This window comes from Betta splendens, chromosome 22 (assembly GCF_900634795.4).
Source record: "Betta splendens chromosome 22, fBetSpl5.4, whole genome shotgun sequence".
In the NCBI taxonomy this organism is placed as follows: Eukaryota; Metazoa; Chordata; class Actinopteri; order Anabantiformes; family Osphronemidae; genus Betta; species Betta splendens.
The window spans coordinates 12,190,074-12,207,267 of record NC_040900.2 but is presented as its reverse complement, the minus strand read 5'-3'; the positions used below and the strand labels follow the sequence as shown (position 1 = coordinate 12,207,267).

The 17,194-nt window shown below is 43.9% G+C and overlaps 4 protein-coding genes across 5 annotated transcripts; 1 reads left to right on the top strand and 3 right to left on the bottom strand.

Moving 5' to 3' along the window:
• Positions 1–1,459: 1,459 nt before the first annotated feature.
• On the bottom strand, positions 1,460–6,649 carry osr1 (odd-skipped related transcription factor 1). Of its 2 annotated transcripts, none has more exons than XM_029139036.3 (3): positions 6,366–6,649; positions 3,186–3,819; positions 1,460–1,818 (listed from the first exon to the last, which is right to left on the bottom strand). In XM_029139036.3, the coding sequence occupies exons 2-3, from the start codon at positions 3,815–3,817 to the stop codon at positions 1,689–1,691; spliced, it is 762 nt and encodes a 253-aa protein (XP_028994869.1). In that variant the 5' UTR covers positions 3,818–3,819; positions 6,366–6,649; the 3' UTR covers positions 1,460–1,688. The 2 variants fall into 2 exon arrangements, with proteins under 2 accessions (XP_028994869.1, XP_028994868.1); XM_029139035.3 differs by having other exon boundaries at positions 3,186–3,823; positions 6,366–6,648.
• Positions 6,650–7,713: 1,064 nt separating this feature from the next.
• LOC114848502 (glucosamine-6-phosphate isomerase 2) lies at positions 7,714–10,335 on the bottom strand. Its single transcript, XM_029139033.2, has 7 exons — positions 10,211–10,335; positions 9,556–9,687; positions 9,367–9,468; positions 9,113–9,295; positions 8,826–9,010; positions 8,502–8,676; positions 7,714–8,121 (listed from the first exon to the last, which is right to left on the bottom strand). Exons 2-7 carry the CDS (start codon positions 9,677–9,679, stop codon positions 8,036–8,038), a joined length of 855 nt encoding a protein of 284 aa, XP_028994866.1. The 5' UTR covers positions 9,680–9,687; positions 10,211–10,335; the 3' UTR covers positions 7,714–8,035.
• A 1,915-nt stretch (positions 10,336–12,250) lies between these two features.
• On the bottom strand, positions 12,251–13,374 carry LOC114848515 (cytochrome c oxidase subunit 8A, mitochondrial-like). Its single transcript, XM_029139053.2, has 2 exons — positions 13,173–13,374; positions 12,251–12,554 (listed from the first exon to the last, which is right to left on the bottom strand). Exons 1-2 carry the CDS (start codon positions 13,287–13,289, stop codon positions 12,459–12,461), a joined length of 213 nt encoding a protein of 70 aa, XP_028994886.1. The 5' UTR covers positions 13,290–13,374; the 3' UTR covers positions 12,251–12,458.
• An 861-nt stretch (positions 13,375–14,235) lies between these two features.
• On the top strand, positions 14,236–17,187 carry rrh (retinal pigment epithelium-derived rhodopsin homolog). Its single transcript, XM_029139029.3, has 7 exons — positions 14,236–14,487; positions 14,868–15,058; positions 15,777–15,876; positions 15,971–16,124; positions 16,409–16,577; positions 16,702–16,880; positions 17,003–17,187. Exons 1-7 carry the CDS (start codon positions 14,376–14,378, stop codon positions 17,106–17,108), a joined length of 1,011 nt encoding a protein of 336 aa, XP_028994862.1. The 5' UTR covers positions 14,236–14,375; the 3' UTR covers positions 17,109–17,187.
• The last annotated feature ends 7 nt before the right edge of the window (positions 17,188–17,194 follow it).

The window sequence follows — 17,194 nt, the reverse complement described above, 5'->3', positions numbered from 1 at the left end:
ATATATTTATCTGCATTTATATTGGCGGGCAGTTTGTCAAGCTGTTGTTAACTACAAGTTAAATTTTGCACTGGTCTAGGAGAATCTCACACTCTCTTTTGAAAACAGAGAACATCTTATAGAAAACTATGTATGGATATTCTCCAACAAGGTAGTAAAATAAGTGTAGTGAACTAACTACTATGTAGACTCTTTGTTGGGGTCATTCCCATCATCCTGTGCCAGCCTAGGTCGTTGCCTGGCAAACGCCCCCTTTGTTCACAGGATTTTCTAACACCAAATCAAGCATGGTGCAGACAGATCTGGCCCAGTGTGTGTCTTTGAGAAGGCATCAATCATCTGCTCGATCTGCTCACAGTTGATTTGGTCTTCAACAAACCCACGGTACTGCTCTAGTGACTTGTCACCCATTTCAGTTAACAGCTTCCCACAGAATGATGCCAGAGAGATTATTGCACACCCTCCAGGTCATGGTGATATCCATAGAATGGATTGCCTCCCACTAGAGGCACTCCTCTCAAGCAGCGTTGCAGGGAACAATTTGGTCCTCCGGCAGATTGGGTGCCATCACCTCCTGAATCAGTTGCTGTCTCCGGAGGATGGCCTGGTGAATTGGGCCTGTTTGTACATTGCCTATGCACTGATCTGATAGTTGCAATCTGCATCATTCATGAAATGATGGTCTATTGTGTAGCATTTAGTTATGTATAGTTTCCTACAAGTAAGTCAATAAAGAAAGTAGAATTTAAGCAAACCAGTTCAGGTCATAGCACTGCATAGAAACAGACTGACAGTGGATGAGCAGCCTCTTTTTGCATCGCACACTTCATACAGCAGTACACACGGCAGTGGTACAGTAGACGTAGAGCTGTAGCACACCAATCACAGGATCAGTGGTTCCATTCCCGGCTCCCCTGGGTCATGTGCCAAAGTTTCCTTGGGCAAAACACTGAACCAAGTTGCCCTTGGTGTCAGCATAAGCTGGTACTGATGTGTGAATCTGTGAGGGCTTGTGTGAACGAATAGGTGAACGAGGTGCGGTGGTAAAGTGCTTTGAGTACCAGCAAGGTAGAAAAGTGCTGTACAAGTGCAGGACCATTTATCTCTCTCTCTCTCTCACACACACACACACACACACACACACACACACACACACACACACACACACATACATTCTTGTGCTTACACTGAAGTGAGCACCTCCATTGACATAATGCCTTCCTCAGCCCCTTACTCTAACCATCACAACTAAAGGCAGACGTCCAACCTTTACTCTAATCTGAACCAAAACTCAATTCTAACCCCGGCCCTATAATAACATCTCAACCCTCAACAGGGCTTCAAAGAAGTGAGGACCGGCCAAAATGTCCTTACTTTGGTAGAAAAATAAGTTTTTTGGTTCTCACTTTGATGCAAGTACAAGGAAAAGTACACACACACATTCATGTTTATACAGACAGGTAGTAAAATATTTTATTTAGAAATGATTAATGATTGTTAAAATATGATCAGGAAATCCAGTGATATATGCAAATAATCAGTTATCAGGTTAAAGTGCAAAAATACATTGAAGCAATGCATTCATACAAAAACACCATCAGAATACTGGGATATGAGAGAAATGCATAAATGCTAGTTTGGCTTTGATCACAGATGTTTTCACTGAGTTTCATTAATGTCCATCAGGTTCATATTTTGGATGGCTTCAGCTCCTTGACCTGCATGTGCAATGTTTTGTGGACGGCCAGAGTCCTGGACTGACAGAAGCCTTTGCCACACTCCTGACATTTGAAGGGCTTTTCTTTGGAGTGAATGTACCTGCAGGGCAACAAAGACAGCAGACGGTCAGTGTTCAGGAGGATCAGGTCAGCATCCGTCAGGCCTCGTGTTCCTAACATGGCCTCTAAACAATACCACAGTGCTGTCATGTGACAGTGGACACATTTATTACAAAGGTGGTAGTTTCCAGAACCAGATCAAGCACCACGGTCTCATCCAACACACACGCAAATATTTACCTGGAGTACACACACTTCATTCAGGAGACAGATCTGAGTGTAATGCTGTGATTTGTCTGGAGCTGGATGCAATCAGCTCAGTGCAGAGCGTGAACGTGAGAAAGCAGAGCAGGCAAACAGCTGTTACAGGCAGGAAGTGATGTGAGTTCTGTAAGACGTTGCGTCACGTCATGCGGAACAGGTATGAACACAAAGCGAGGCACCGTATGAGCTTGACTTGAACTGAGTCCACTCGATGCGAAGCAAACACAACCCACATCCCCTCAATCTACCTGAGCTCCAGTGGTGAGCTCATAGGATCATTAGGTAGTAAAGTCCAACCAACCATCCTTCGAAGAGACGCATCATGCAATTGTCTAACAAAAGTATTATAGAGACCTGATTAAATATTAAAGTGACACCAACAGAACCGAGGACATGATGAGTCAGTGCAGTTGTGTCTACATGTTGGTGTGAACTGGGACAATAGTGGAAGTGGACTTCACACAGATGCCCAGGAACAACCAGTGCTGAGATGCATTCTGCTCCTATTAGACAGAATGACTGTGTCTGCTCAGCTTGATGGAGCACAGGAGGCCTGAACAACACAGGAGATGCTTCATCCTCATCAGCACCACCATGGTTAATGGCAGATTACTAATCCCACGTTCCTCCTTCTTATTTTCCTAATTATGTCCAAGACAATTCAAATTCAATGTTCTTCATCCTATGTAACCTCATGTGGGAGATGTCGCCATGTGGATCCTGTCCAGTCAGTTTTCAGTATTAGAGTTACAACCCCCCACCACCCCTACCCCAAACATGGCGAATCATACGTCTGACTCCCTAAAAACTGCAATGTAAGAAACTGAATGTTTCCATAATGCAGTGACACAGATTCAGTGAGTATTCTCAGCTACATAATTTCAGTTAATGTTTTTTTTAAAACACCAACTGAGTCTGTTAAAATGATTACATTAGTTGTTATGGCAACCTTATGATTAAATGCATTTGAGAAGTTTCCTTGATTTGGGTCACAGCTTGTCATTAAGAGGTGATGGTGGGTCTCGAAGCCTGAAACCTGAAACCTGAACCGAGAGCCACTGCTTTAGAACATTTCTGCAGATTCGCGACACTCCACCTCTACAAACAGAGCTGTAGAGAAATGAGTTAAACAGCGGCTCCTACCTGTGGTCTCTCAGATGGTCCTGCCGTCTGAAAGCCTTGTGACAGATGTCACACGTGTACGGCCTCTCATCCGTGTGAGTTCTCTCGTGAATCAGCAGGTTGTAGGACTTGGTGAAGTGGCGTCCACAGAACTTGCAGATGAACTCCTTCTTGGTCTTGGACGGGTGTCGGCCTCTGCTGGACTTGCGCTCCGATGAGGAGAGTTTGGTGGTGTCCAGCAGACGCCCCAGGCCAGCCGAGACCTCAGTGGCCTCAGCGGCTCCCTCCATGCTCAGGTCCTCCGCCTTCAGAGCGTCGTCCTGCGTGGCTGCGGCTGCCAGGTTGGCAAAGTCAAAGCGGGGCTTGGTCCTGGAGTTCTGCTTGGGCAGCAGAATGTGGGGGAACATGGGGATGGGGGACGTGGAGCTCAGGCCGGCAGGCAGCTTGGACAGAGTGCAGCGAGGTACGATCACAGCCGGGCAGTCCAGGGTGAACTGGTGGAAGTGGATGGCGTGGAGCGCGCTGAAGCTGTAGAAGCCGTGGAAGTGATCCACCGGCAGCTGGAGGCCAGCGGAGCTCTGCAGGAGCGAGTAGTTGGCCAGTTGGATGGACGGGTAGAAGGGCACCGGCGCTGCGAGGGTCCTGCTGCCCATGGCTTTCTGGGAGATAACACAAGATACTGTATGAGGACATCAGCTCAGTCTTCACTTTATTTCTCTCCAGTTATTTGTCATCATTTAACTGGTCATGATCTAAATTTACTGTTTAAACAGTGGTTCTGGGTTTTTCTGGGGACGTCACCAAGCATCTCTCACCACCATTTGGACCTTTGGGCTTCAATGTGCCTGCTGTGAATCAGGGTTGAGGCACGTACATGTATTGGGGTTAAGCGCCTCAAGCCTGAACTCACCCATCATGTGCACAGGTTTGGATTTAAATAATGACATGAGGAATAAGAAGCTGGCCTGAAATGTGGAAACTGCCACAGCTGTTCTGATACAAAGATGGGTTTGTTTAGGTTTGCTTCGTCTGGTTTCTTATCTGATGCATCTTAGAGTAACTCCAGCTTTCCAGAGTTGGCTTGTGTAACGTGTTGGCTGAAGTACATGAGTGTTACCAGACAGAGCCGCTGGTGATAATTGAGTTAATGTTACATTAGTTTGATATTTGTCGGTTTAACCCTCGCTCAGAACGCATTGCATCTATGAAGGTAGTTAATGATGATGCAGTGTCTCTGGGATGATCTAATCTTATAACATGAGGGAGGAGATGCAGCATCTGATGCCTGAACAGTTCAGTGATGTGGGTTTACACACTGAGGATAAGTTGTTTTTGTTTAAATTAGAAGTGGCTGCATTAAAACACACCGAACACCTCAGCTACAGCTGAACCGAACCAGCAGTTTCTAGATTATGTAGCACTTCTTTTCCTGAACGTCTCTTCACAACCGTACGACATCCAGCTGCTTTCAGTAGGACACACTAGGTAGTAGATGTGGAGATGCAAAGCGTCAGTCAGTGATGGTCGGACTGTATAAGTGGAGTGACATGTCTCGTCCTGGGACCAGGTGGTCGGGTCTATTTCCCCTTAAGGAAGAATCATTGGTCTGATACTGATACTACACCAGTGTTAGTGTGTGAGGCCTCATAAAGTTATTGTGACAGGCACCTTTTCTTAAAACTAACTTACCTGTTCAGAATCCTTCTGAAATATACAATAAACGTGCCAGTTGGATTTATAACCAGTGTCCTCTGGGTTTGTGGAAGACTGGGAAAAAAACTGCAAATACTGCAAAAAAAACTATGGCAGCTACCTCAAACTGTGCAACTGATCGCAATGTGTTTTACTTTCACCTGTGAAAACGGCAACTGTAACTGATCCAAATGCATGGCTGTAATGTGGACCCACTCTGATGCCAGAAAGTTAATAACAAAATACTACGTCCACCGATCACAGGAGCAGCGGTTGAACGCCTGGCTTTCACTCGAGGTGCCCCCGAGTGAATGTGTGAAAGGGTGACAGGCAGCGCACATAAGGTAGAAAAGCTCTTAGTTTACAAATTGTGTTGGTGTTGCGTTAGAGGCTCAGGTGCCAAATCCTCATTGTTGATGTATGAACACATCTTCACTGTTGATTGACAAGTCCAACAACTAAACGCAGACTGAGTGAGTGAGTGAATGTGTTTCCTCCTCCCAGAAATACGCCTGCGGCGGTTGAGGCGAAACATAATGACAACATTCAGGCAGAGACATACCTGTGAGCTGTTAGATCAGGTTTGATAAGCAGGTTAACAATAGACAATAATGTATCTTTGTGTGGAGCAGATCGAGGAGCCACCTCGTTCCCAGTGTGAACGCGGCACCTTCTGCAGCGTTTCGCCCCACAACGTGTTCATACACTGTAAAAAGTGCTGGGTTATTTTTTAAGCCAGCATTTTTTAGGGTTCAGGTTCAAGTTCACATTAGATAAAAATAATTAAATCATAAAATTTCTCTGCTGTGTGGTATTTACTTTAATTTTAAATAATTTACGGTTAGATCTGTCAAATTATACTTACAAATTATGTGAAAGAAGGCTGCTCAACAAAATCATGTTAAAGTGTAACCTACGCACTAAACTGTACAATGAAAAGACCTTGTATCTAGATTCATTCTTACACTTAATTATTCGTCTTTGTGGTTTAAAGAGGTTTCGGGCCCCGGTAGAGCCCTGCGGGGCTCTAACACAAGGGGGAAATAGGCTCTGGGGTCCATAGGGTTTAAAGGTGATTTTTAAATAAACAAACGTAGGTGAGTGAACCATAATCACAATCATTTACATAACGTTTAAAACACCACCTGTGTGTGTAAGTCTAAACCCAGTCTAAAACACAGTTCTTAATTCAGAGTTTAACAGCTGACTTTTAGTAAAGGTTAATGCAAAGACTCTGAGCCCCATTAAGTAGAAATGAACTAAATAGATTATTACGTTACTGAAACAGAACAGTCTTTGTATTAGTATCAAACTCATTCATCTCTAATGTCCCTGTTAATGCTCTCTGTCATTTTATTAGAAAACACATGTAATAGTTCTAATGATGGTGATAATAGAACTAGGTATGACTCAGTTTTGCCTTGTGTCTTTTCTAAAGCCATGTTTTTCACTGGAAAATGTTGAACATGAAGTACAAAAGTCCATCATGAGAAAAAACTGAACACTCACCAACGAAATAAAAGCTCCTGAAAACCTCCTTCACGCTTGGTGTGAGCCTGAAGTAGTGGACGCGTCACTGACATCCGCGGCTTGTTGTCTGCTGGGTTCAGACTGAACTGTTACATGGTCCGAGCTGCCACTGCCTCTTTATTGCATCGTGGAGTCTGACTCCATGTGGCGCGTCACGCAGTCAGCCCCACAGTGGAGAAGCCCAGCTCCCACAGCTGGACACCTGCAGCGGAGCCTCGACGCGCAGCCGTCGTTCGCACTCGCTGCTTCAATCTGCGCATCTTTGCGTCAGGCCGCTGCGCACGTTCACTTTCAGCTGAGCGTTTGCCACTTTGCTCATAAGTACATGTCGTTATGCATATTTGTTCTACAGCCATTACTTACTGTTGACAGGACACGTTACGTTTTAATAAATCTCACGGTGACACGGCTTCAAAAGGAAGCAGTTTAATAGTTTCATCTCATATAAGTAATTCAAATATCAGAAATAAATAATATAGTGAATTTTTTTTGTTTTGTGTAATATTTATCATATTAATTTGTATGAAGCAATAAAAGCGTTTAAACTACACAAATACAAACACGACTACACAACAAGCTTGTTTGGTAACTGCAGTTTGTGGTAGTCAATGGGAAAAATGAACAAAATCTGCCACCTGCTGGTGAGACACGGTCTTTTTACATCAACTTATTGGTCAAACTTCAGCATCAACATTTGACAAGTCTCCTATCTGCCTACTTTCACCTGAAAGATGAACATTAGTCACCAGTGCCACAAACCAAAAAAGGATAGGCTGAGAAACCTTTAAAAACGGTCAGTAACCGCATTTTTCTGGGCTTTTATTTTGAAACAGTTACCTTCCCCTCTCATCTGCTGTTGCTCAGCCTTTGTCATTGGTTTGACTCTTTGTGAGGATAAAACTGTAACATTGACTCATCCACATCATGGCTCTCACCAAACTACCATCGGCCATGCTGCAAGCACAAAACAAGGTGCAATAATATGGTTAATTATATTGTTAGTCTGTGTATGTGGCCTGCCATGGCCTGCAACACTGATGAGGACAAAACAGGCCAAAGGTTCCAAAGAGGCTATGTATCATGATGTTCATCCAGCTAAAATTGAGTGCAGCTGTAGAGATGATCTGAGAGATGTGCCGCATTTAAGTAAGATCAAAATAAATAGGAGCGTATGAGGATTAAATGTTATGTGACAACATTCATGGATAAATTAAATCCTGCTAGTTTTGAGAATAAATAAAGATTTAAACTTATTTGACAGGGTCTGTGTCTGTCATGAGCCCTATAGGCCTAAAGCTTTACAATATAAAAGGTTTTCTACAAAACATCCTTAGCAAAGGGTTTATTGCTGTTAGAAAACTGAGGGAAGGATGACAGTACACGTATGTTCAACAGCAGCGGTCGAAGAAAAAACAATAAGAGAACCGAGAGTAGGAATGTTGTAACCAAACACGATAGAAACTAAACATCATTAGGCTAAAGTCACAACACTAACCATCATTGAAATGCTGAAGAGATTAATACTGATTCTAGAATACTACACACTCATTGTAACAGTCAAGGAGGCAGGAAGTATATTCACAGTCTGCACAGTCAGTCAAACACTGGCTCAGAGTGAACTACAGTAACCGGAGGAATCGTTTCAGTCTTCAGTCGTCTCCCTCTGTGACGGTGTTTGGCTGGTCCTTCATGCTGAGCACTGGCTCCACCAGTTTGTTGTGAACATGCATTAAACCTACAATGAAAACAAAGGAGAAAAGAAGAAAAGAACTAAACACACAGCTGACAGTTGAATCTTGTGTAACATCTGGTGCTACAGCTCTGGGTTGGGATTCTAGACCGGGGGTGAGTTTCTCTGGTCCTCCAGGACCACCATCCTGCTGGTTCTCTAACTGCTACTGATCACCTCCATCGGTCAATCACCAGCTGGAAACGCCAACTGACACCTGATCAAGATGATCAGCAGGGAGAGATGGAAACCAGCGGGACAGAAGGAGGACCAGGTTTACACAGTGCTGGTCAGACTGACAGTTTAGCTCGGAGGAGCAGGTCTGTTTAAAAATTTAAAATTTTTCCTCAAACGACTCGGCAGAGTAAGGAATGTGTTTTCAGTACCTTTGAAGTACTTCACAGTTTTGACTCGCAGCTCCAAGGTAGCGTCCTCGTCACAGACAAAGATGGTGCGTGGGTGCTGCTGGAAGGCTGAGACGGTCCACATGTGATTGACTCCCTCTTCTATGGCTTTGTACAGAGCAAAGGCCTTGTGTGCCCCTGTAATCAGAATCATCACCTGGGCAGAGGAAGGGAGCCGTGTTACACTCAGCAGCAGGACTTATATCTGATTGACCCAAACTTAAATGACCTTGAAGCAGGACAGTGAGTTGTGGACAGAAACTACCACAGGAGGAGTATTTTAAAACAAAAAGGAAACAAGCAGACCTCCTTGGCATCCATGACAGTTCCTACACCCACAGTCAGAGCCATGGTGGGAACCTTTGAGAGGTCATTACCAAAGAAGCGAGCATTGGCGACAATGGTGTCTTTGGCCAGAGTTTTTACTCTGGTTCTGGAAACAAGGCTGGAGCCTGGCTCATTGAACGCTATGTGACCATCAGGGCCGATGCCTGCAGTGAGACAGAGAGAAAGAACCAGAGGAACAGTGAGGTCTCCAAAGAGACGAGACGCTGGATTGAGACACAGCCTAAACGTTAAAAGCATTCGATGACCTCCCACAAACAACTCGATTCCTCCGGCCTCTGTGATCTTCTGCTCGAAGGCGTGACACTCTGCCACCAGGTCCTCTGCGTTGCCGTCCAGTATGTGGGTGTTGGCTGGATCGATGTCGATGTGCTTGAAGAAGTTGTTCCACATGTAGGAGTGGTAGCTTTCTGGATGAGCACGAGGGAGGCCTGGAGAACAAAGTCAGCGTAAGACGTGTCCAGGCGCCTCAAACCTACAGCGCTCACATCCTTTCACTCACCTACGTATTCATCCATATTGAAGGTTTTCACATATTTGAAGGAAACATCCCCACTTCTGTAGTATTCAATTAACTTCTGATAACAGCCAAAAGGAGTGCTCCCTGAAACCAAAGACAACACGTTCAGTACGGGCCATAACGTCGCACACCTCGTACCACCCCATGACTGGGCTGGTGATGAGGACTCACCGGTAGGCAGCCCCAGGGTGAAGTATCTCTTGGCAGACGGCTCGAAGCGGATGATTCTGTTGCAGATGTATTTTGCTGCCCACTCACTAGCCAGCTCATAGTCATCCAGAATGACCAGCCTCATTTTGTGGGCTTTTAAAGACATGATGAAAAAAGGATTTAAATGGACGCCAATCCTAAACTGGTGAGTAATTGTACTGCAGTCAAGTAATAGAAGTGAAGCCTGCTTCCACTTTACCCCAGTGCATGACATAAACCAATGATCGGATCCATCAGCTCTAGCATTTACTCATCGATTTTCAGGTCTTTACCGTCGCTCGGCAGACGGCAGTTGTCTTAAAACCTTAGACACGACGGTTCAGTGTGATACTGTGCTTTCCAAAGTTGCGTTTCATGTCCCTATGAGCCAACATCTACCACTGTGACATAAATAGGTGATCGTAACAGTAGTACGTCCACCGGTAGACCTCAGCTTCTATGTCATACAGAAAGTACAGTACATGTAGTTGGGCGACGTCATGCGTTAGCCAGCGAAACCACTGGACTCCTCAAAGTTCATTTAAAGCAGAAGTCACTCACGGTCTGTCAGCTAACATTAAACCGCTAATCCCAACTAAGTCAACGTAACTTACACATTGGAACAAGTTTGTTTTACCTGCTTAAATTCGCTGCTTGTCAGACGAGAAGAGATGCGATTGTTTGCTTTGCTTCTGTAGTTGTCACATGGTTTTACAGTAGAGTGTACGGAAGTCCGTGTGGGCCAAACGTTGTAACTCGTTGAATTTAAATTATTTTACTACTACTACCACTAACAGCAATATAATAATATTCATAATTTATTCACATTAAAAAACAACTGTGTCTCTAAGTGACTGTGAAATCTTATTTATTATTTCTAGAATGTATTTTTAGTCCTTAAAGATTCTTCAGTTGATCCCAAATACAAGATAGATTGTATTGGATCCTACATTATGTTCTCTTCATAATATAAAATTCTTCTCTTCACAATATAAAATTTAATAGAAAAATTGAATTTTAAATCTTAAATTTTTCTTTAAAGCGCCTAATGACAAATCCACTGTATAGTTAAGCTGACATCAGACTATATTTTCCCAGAACACCTGGCTGTCTGAGTGCTCTAATTGTGGTTCCCTATGAACATATAATTATCGTACATATTTTGGGTGTTGTACAGTGAGACAAAATGTATTATATATATATATTTTCTTTGAGAAAGAGTCCAAAATTATAGGGAACTGGCAGTCTTCCAAAGTCCCCCATACCTAGCCACATACTCATACATTTAGAGAGGTTCTGTGGGCCACATGAGCAGCAGGCCAGAGACCTACCCTCCCCATGAGCGAACGGTGTGGGTGTTAGCATGTATCTGAGAGTGCATAGATTCATGTATAATTGAGTAGATGTTTGTGATAGTGTGTGTTTATGTATGTGTGTGCCTATGTATGTGTCTGTGTGTGTGTGGAGGAGGTCTGTTTTCTGCTCCGGGTGGGTACATGGATCCGCTGCCTGGGTGGTCTCTTCTGCCGACCCCAATGTAATGGAAATTTTATATTATCGTTGAATACATGTCTCAATATAATTGATTACTTCAGATTAGTTAGGTTCATAAGTTCAAAATATGTTTAAACACTTGCTGATTGTGCATCTGAGCAGTAGCTCAGTTCCCCATTATTTCAAGTGAGGCAGTGTCTGACTTGGATAAGGAACACAATGCCCTTTGCATGAAACCCAGATGCACCGAAAGAGTTCCTCTTTCTTCTCATTTTTATGCAGACTTAACAAAAAAAAGTGTTAACTGTCTAGATAATCATAGTAGGTGTGTGGATCTGATTCAGAAGATGTACTTTTCTGTGTCCAGATAACAATATGTTTATCTGTATGCTTAAATACTGGGAACAAGGGAAGGAGTTTCAGAGCATCCTTGATGAACGCCTTATGTGTGCATTAACTTTGATTTTTTTCCACAACACCACTAAGGTGTTGGAAAAATTATGCATTTAATCATTGAAACATATTTTGCTGAAGCCTCGTTAGCTGTGTTATAGCTTTGAAGTTTCCTCCTTTCTGCTCTGCAAGAAATAGGGAGTACCGGTGTGTGGCATCCTTGTGATGAGCCCAATGCTTGCTTTGTGCAGAGAATATTTATGTACTGTGTGACTATGCATCTCCCAGAATGCAATACATATTATGAACTGAATCCTTGTTTTCTCTTCGGTGAGAGGACGTTGCCTTTGCTGTAAACTGCTCACTCCTTGCAAGTAAAATCCTGAAGGTGCGTGCATCCTCGGGCTCACCCTCCCACTGGGTGAAGTATTTGCCTCTGGTTCTCCTGGGGTGGATGAAGTTGACCCAACAGTGGTTCGTTCTGACCTTAGGTGTCGTTTTTGAGGCCGCTGCAGCCCTAAAAGGGGGATGTGTGTGGGCGACTTACTCTCTTGTAAAAGCAGTACTGTCCATCACAATACAACATTCAGCCTAATACATGCTGCTTGTTGTCAAGTTTCACAGGCCACTAGATGTCACTTTATCTTATTTGATTACAGGCTTCAAATTTTGTCATAAGCTTTTTAATTGTCCCACAGTGGGAAAATGCCATTATCTACCTATTATTACTATATACGCTCCAATACTTATACAAAACGCCTTTTGTACAACAAAACATACACATAAGTGATAAGGTTGAGTTTACATTTTATTGTGTAACATAGTGATGAGGTAAAATGAACAACACAACATAGAGTTTCTGAGCTTTAGATCTGGGCATTATGGAAGAGAAAGGAGGCATGAGGGAAACTTGTTCCATATTGTTTCTCCTTCACTCATGCTGCAGAACAAAGATAATGGTCCCAGGTTGTGGCTGGAGACACCAGGTATGAGTCAGTCTATTTTTTACTCTTGTAATCCTCCAGGTGGGACATGATCCATGCGGATGGCGCTATGATAGAGAGGAAGAGCACGCCCACGGCAAGGGAGGTTTCCTGGACAGAGAACAATAGTTATTATAAAGATCGATTGGCTCTTGTATAACACCAAGCAATTATTTATAAAATAGCGTAGAGTGTGTCAGGCTGTTTACGGGCTGACGAGAAAAAAAAAAGTTATTCTGCTACCACTTAGCTTGAACGCTTGTATAGTAAGAAAACGCAATACTGATACTGCGTTGTATATAAGCACGAGGAATTCAGTTCTACTACGTAAGAAAAGTAATACTATGTTTTAAGGACCAACAACAGAAAAAGAGTCTTTACAGGGATAGACCTGGTTTAAAAAAAAAAAAACACTCACCCTACAAAAGGTGAAGTTTTGCATTTTGACGCTCAGTCGTTAGTATCACGGCGCTTGTAGCTAACATACGCGTTAGCTTAGGTCTAAGTGATGTGTATTAACAAAACGAGCCGAAAACAACTGCACCCTTAATATCTGTTACCAGAACCTAAAAACCTTTGCAATCGTTTGCGTTTGGTTTATTTAACAAAAAACCGTCTGACTTAAGAAGGGGCCTCCGGTTTTGACCTCGTACGTCAAGGACAGCTAGCTGACATAGCAGCTAGCCTGTAGGAGTTAACAGGACATCAAAGCAAGTGACGGAGACTTACAACTGCACCGAGCTTTTCCTTGGCAGGTTTACTCTGGTAGCTCGCCCTCTGGGTGATGGCGTGTCCACGGGAGCCCAAAGCACCGCGGATTATGCTGGCCCTTATGATCCCCGACATCTTTGCCAGTAGCAGTGACAGTCGTCTTCTTTTATCGGTATGTTAACACGGAAGTGTTTCCGCTAATTTCTTCCTTCCTCTGCGGAAACGTCCGCTACCAGGTGTTCCATCGCCCCCTAGTGTCTTGTTGGTGCGAAGCAACAGTGGAAGTCCGGAGAGTTCATGCGTTTATCCAAATTTAACCACAGTTTCCAAATAAATATTGAGTTTAATTACTAACAGCTGTTGATGAGTGAAGGGAGCAGATGGACAGTTACAGTAAACAATAAAGGAGACAGGTTGTTTTAACTTTATTGTATATGTATGTATTTAGTGTAGTACTTGCCTCTTGATTTATGTAGTAACAGAAACAACAACAATAAAAAACAACAATAAAACAGTGAGTCATCCACCAAAATGCTTATATATTCAGGTGTGTGAACAGGACATGACACTAAGTGACACCTGTAGAACCAAGGAGGGGTTTGCTCCTATACTTGGTCCATCAGAGTACCGCCACCCACACCCAGGATCAGCAGGCCACTCACTGGGTGCTGCATCAGAGAAACACCCCCCAGGCCCTGTGTGGTCAAATGTCCCCAGAGGAGGCCACCAGACACACCAGGGCCACTGTGGTACTGCCCAGGACATGACAGGTGACCCAATCAGAACCCGCTCCAGGCCCGATGGAGCTGGATCCACAATCATTTTGATTAGAAAGCAAACCTCCTGGTACCCGGTGGAGCAGTGGGAGCCCACAGCCACAGTGACTGCAACAGCCTCACTGTGAGGGGTTTAGGTATGAATTAAACTTTTTGTTTTGTAATGTCAAAACGCATTAGTCAAAGCCCAACCTGGAACAGCTTCATGTGAGTGGTAATCCTGTTTTGCACAGTCCTGTTGCCTGCGTTACAAGGAGCAGTGGTATGTAATAATCCCTGCTCCTGCCCCCCACCGCCCCACAACCACCGCTACAGTACCCTGCAGACTGACAGGACGATAGAAGCCTCATTGTGCAGCAGTTACTCTTTATAGATTTTGTATGTTTTTATTTTCTTCAAACCTCTGGTGAAAAGTATTTAGTATAATTAGGTTTCATCTTAAAAAATGGGGGCTGATTCTGGACTAAATATATCAGATGATCTTGCAATTTATGGGGGAAAAAGTGCCTTTACCCAAAAGGAGCATAATATTGTGGCTGGATATCTGATTACTGCAGGTGAGCCCTGTTCAGATTCTATACGCTGTGTTCATGTGTGTATCCAGATTTTAAAAATGAACACACACCCACACTACACATCCATCTGTTTTTACTCAGCTGTCAAGAAGATTGATTCTCTAGAAATCAGTGATGATGATTTTATGACCATCCCTTCATTTCAAACATCCCAACATATCTGGAGCCAATTAATAATTCAAGTATAAATCTGACTGAGTGAAACTGTAGCTGTAATTGTTTTTAGATGGTTCACCTGAACCATCTAACCCAAAGTTATTGAGGTAAAACTCTAATCCAAACTTTGACCGACTACAGATTTTTAATTCTCCTGTAAATAGTTTTACTTACACTGTACAATGTATCTTCTATTCTTTTTTCAGGCGTTATCAGTTTATCAAGCAACATTGTGGTGCTGCTAATGTTTCTGAAGTACAGGGAGCTCCGCACTGCCACCAACTTCATCATCATCAACCTGGCTTTTACTGACGTCGGAGTGGCTGGCATCGGCTATCCCATGTCTGCAGCCTCAGACATCCATGGCAGTTGGAAATTTGGTGACACCGGTTGTCAGGTTGGTAGAATGTGAACGATCTGTCAGTCTGTTTTGTACGAACAACACGTTTGGCGTGTCTGTCCAGCCTGCTCTCCTTTCCCGACCAAGGCCTCTGCCAAGGAGGCCTTATCAGTAGACACTCACCAGCTGCTCAAGCAGCATCTCAGTTATTTAGTTGCTGAAAAATCCACGTAAAAAAGGGAAACCTACCATCAATAGGACAAGAAGGTTGCATTTTATTTAATATTAATAAAAAGTCCTGATCAGAGGAATATCTGTCAGAGGACCAATGGGCACCGGGGACCCTCACGCAGGACATTTGGACCAGGAACTGGTTCAGTCACTGGTCTGATAGTGGTAAACTGACATGGATTTAATGAGAGTAAAGGACAAAACCATACGCGCACCAACAAACAACATCTATATGAGATCAGGCCCTAAATATAGTAATACAAAGCCATGAATCAGTAACATCCCAGAGAATTATTGTTAATATTTTATTAGGTGGAGAAGCAAGAAGCTGAACAATCACTGTAAGGACTGAGCTGCTACAGGGAGGAGTGATCAGGTGGAATGAATGAAGCAGAACCTCTAAGAAACAGAATGTTGATATTAAAACCAGAAGCTAGAGATCAGTAATATTCATCTATTTAGAACAGGCTTGAAGTGGCAGTGTGTCCCGTGTCTTGCTATGGTTTGTGACTAACATGTTTGTTCTTTTCCCGTTTTTCTGTAGATTTATGCAGCTCTCAACATCTTCTTCGGAATGGCCAGTATTGGCCTGTTGACGGTCGTGGCCATCGACCGCTATCTCACCATCTGCAGGCCAGACATAAGTACGTGCATGCAGATGTTTGTCTCCAAGCAGCACGTTCTTAGGTTTACTGACGTCCCCATGTTGTGACCGCATGCGTCTCTTCTTCTGTCCAGGTCAGAAACTCTCGTCTCGCTCCTACAACCTCCTGATTCTGGCAGCGTGGCTCAATGCCGTGTTCTGGTCCTCCATGCCCATAGTGGGCTGGGCGGCCTATGCCCCTGACCCAACCGGAGCCACCTGCACCATTAACTGGAGACAGAACGATGCGTAAGATTTAAGTCGTTTTAGCACCATTTAAAACCTAAGAGCTACAGTGGTGAGTTTTCATTTACTTTAGCAATAACTGTACTTTAGACACATTTGGGTCCCTTTCTAATCTGTGACAAATGGAGTGAAGCCTGTGTTGGGCAGATATTTTGTTACAAACATCCACTAGTAACTGTGAGTCTTTTGATAATAATAAATTGTAAATACTTGTGATGACACCTCATGTGAGTGAAACTCTGATCCTCAGTATGTTCCTGGAAGCTCATGACTCTGTTTCCCTGCAGCTCCTTCGTCTCCTACACCATGGCTGTGATCGCTGTGAACTTCGTGGTGCCTCTCTCTGTCATGTTTTACTGCTACTACAGCGTGTCTGCCACTGTGAAGAGATACAAAGCCAGCAACTGCCTGGACAGCATCAACATCGACTGGTCGGATCAGATGGACGTCACCAAGGTGAAGACTCTGCTACCAGCCCATCGTGGTCCGAGGCCTTGGCGGAGGACCAGGTGTTTGTGTCTCATCTGTGTAGCACCAGGTCCTGTGTCACATGGAGGCTGTGTCTGTTTGTGGCCACCAGATGTCCATCGTGATGATTGTCATGTTCCTGGTGGCCTGGTCCCCCTACTCCATAGTTTGCCTCTGGGCATCGTTTGGTGACCCCAGGACCATACCTGCCCCCATGGCTATCATCGCGCCGCTCTTCGCTAAGTCTTCCACCTTCTACAACCCATGCATTTACGTTGTTGCCAACAAAAAGTGAGTGTTTTTCTCTCTTTTGTTACTAAGAAGGAATTTGTATCTCCTTGTAAGTTATTGTAAGGTGGGGGTGTCTAGTGCTGATGCTGAATCTAAGCACGTCAAACGATCCCTTTCTCCAGGTTCAGAAGAGCCATCATTGGGTTGATTCGATGTCAAACCAGGCAGAGAATTACCATCAATACCCAGGTTCCCATGACAACATCCCAGCAACCTCTGACCCCATGAGAAACCCTACGCTGTGTTACATTACACTAAAGATACCGTGATAAGAAAAAACATCAGCCACCCAGTTCAGTAATGTGATGCTCTGC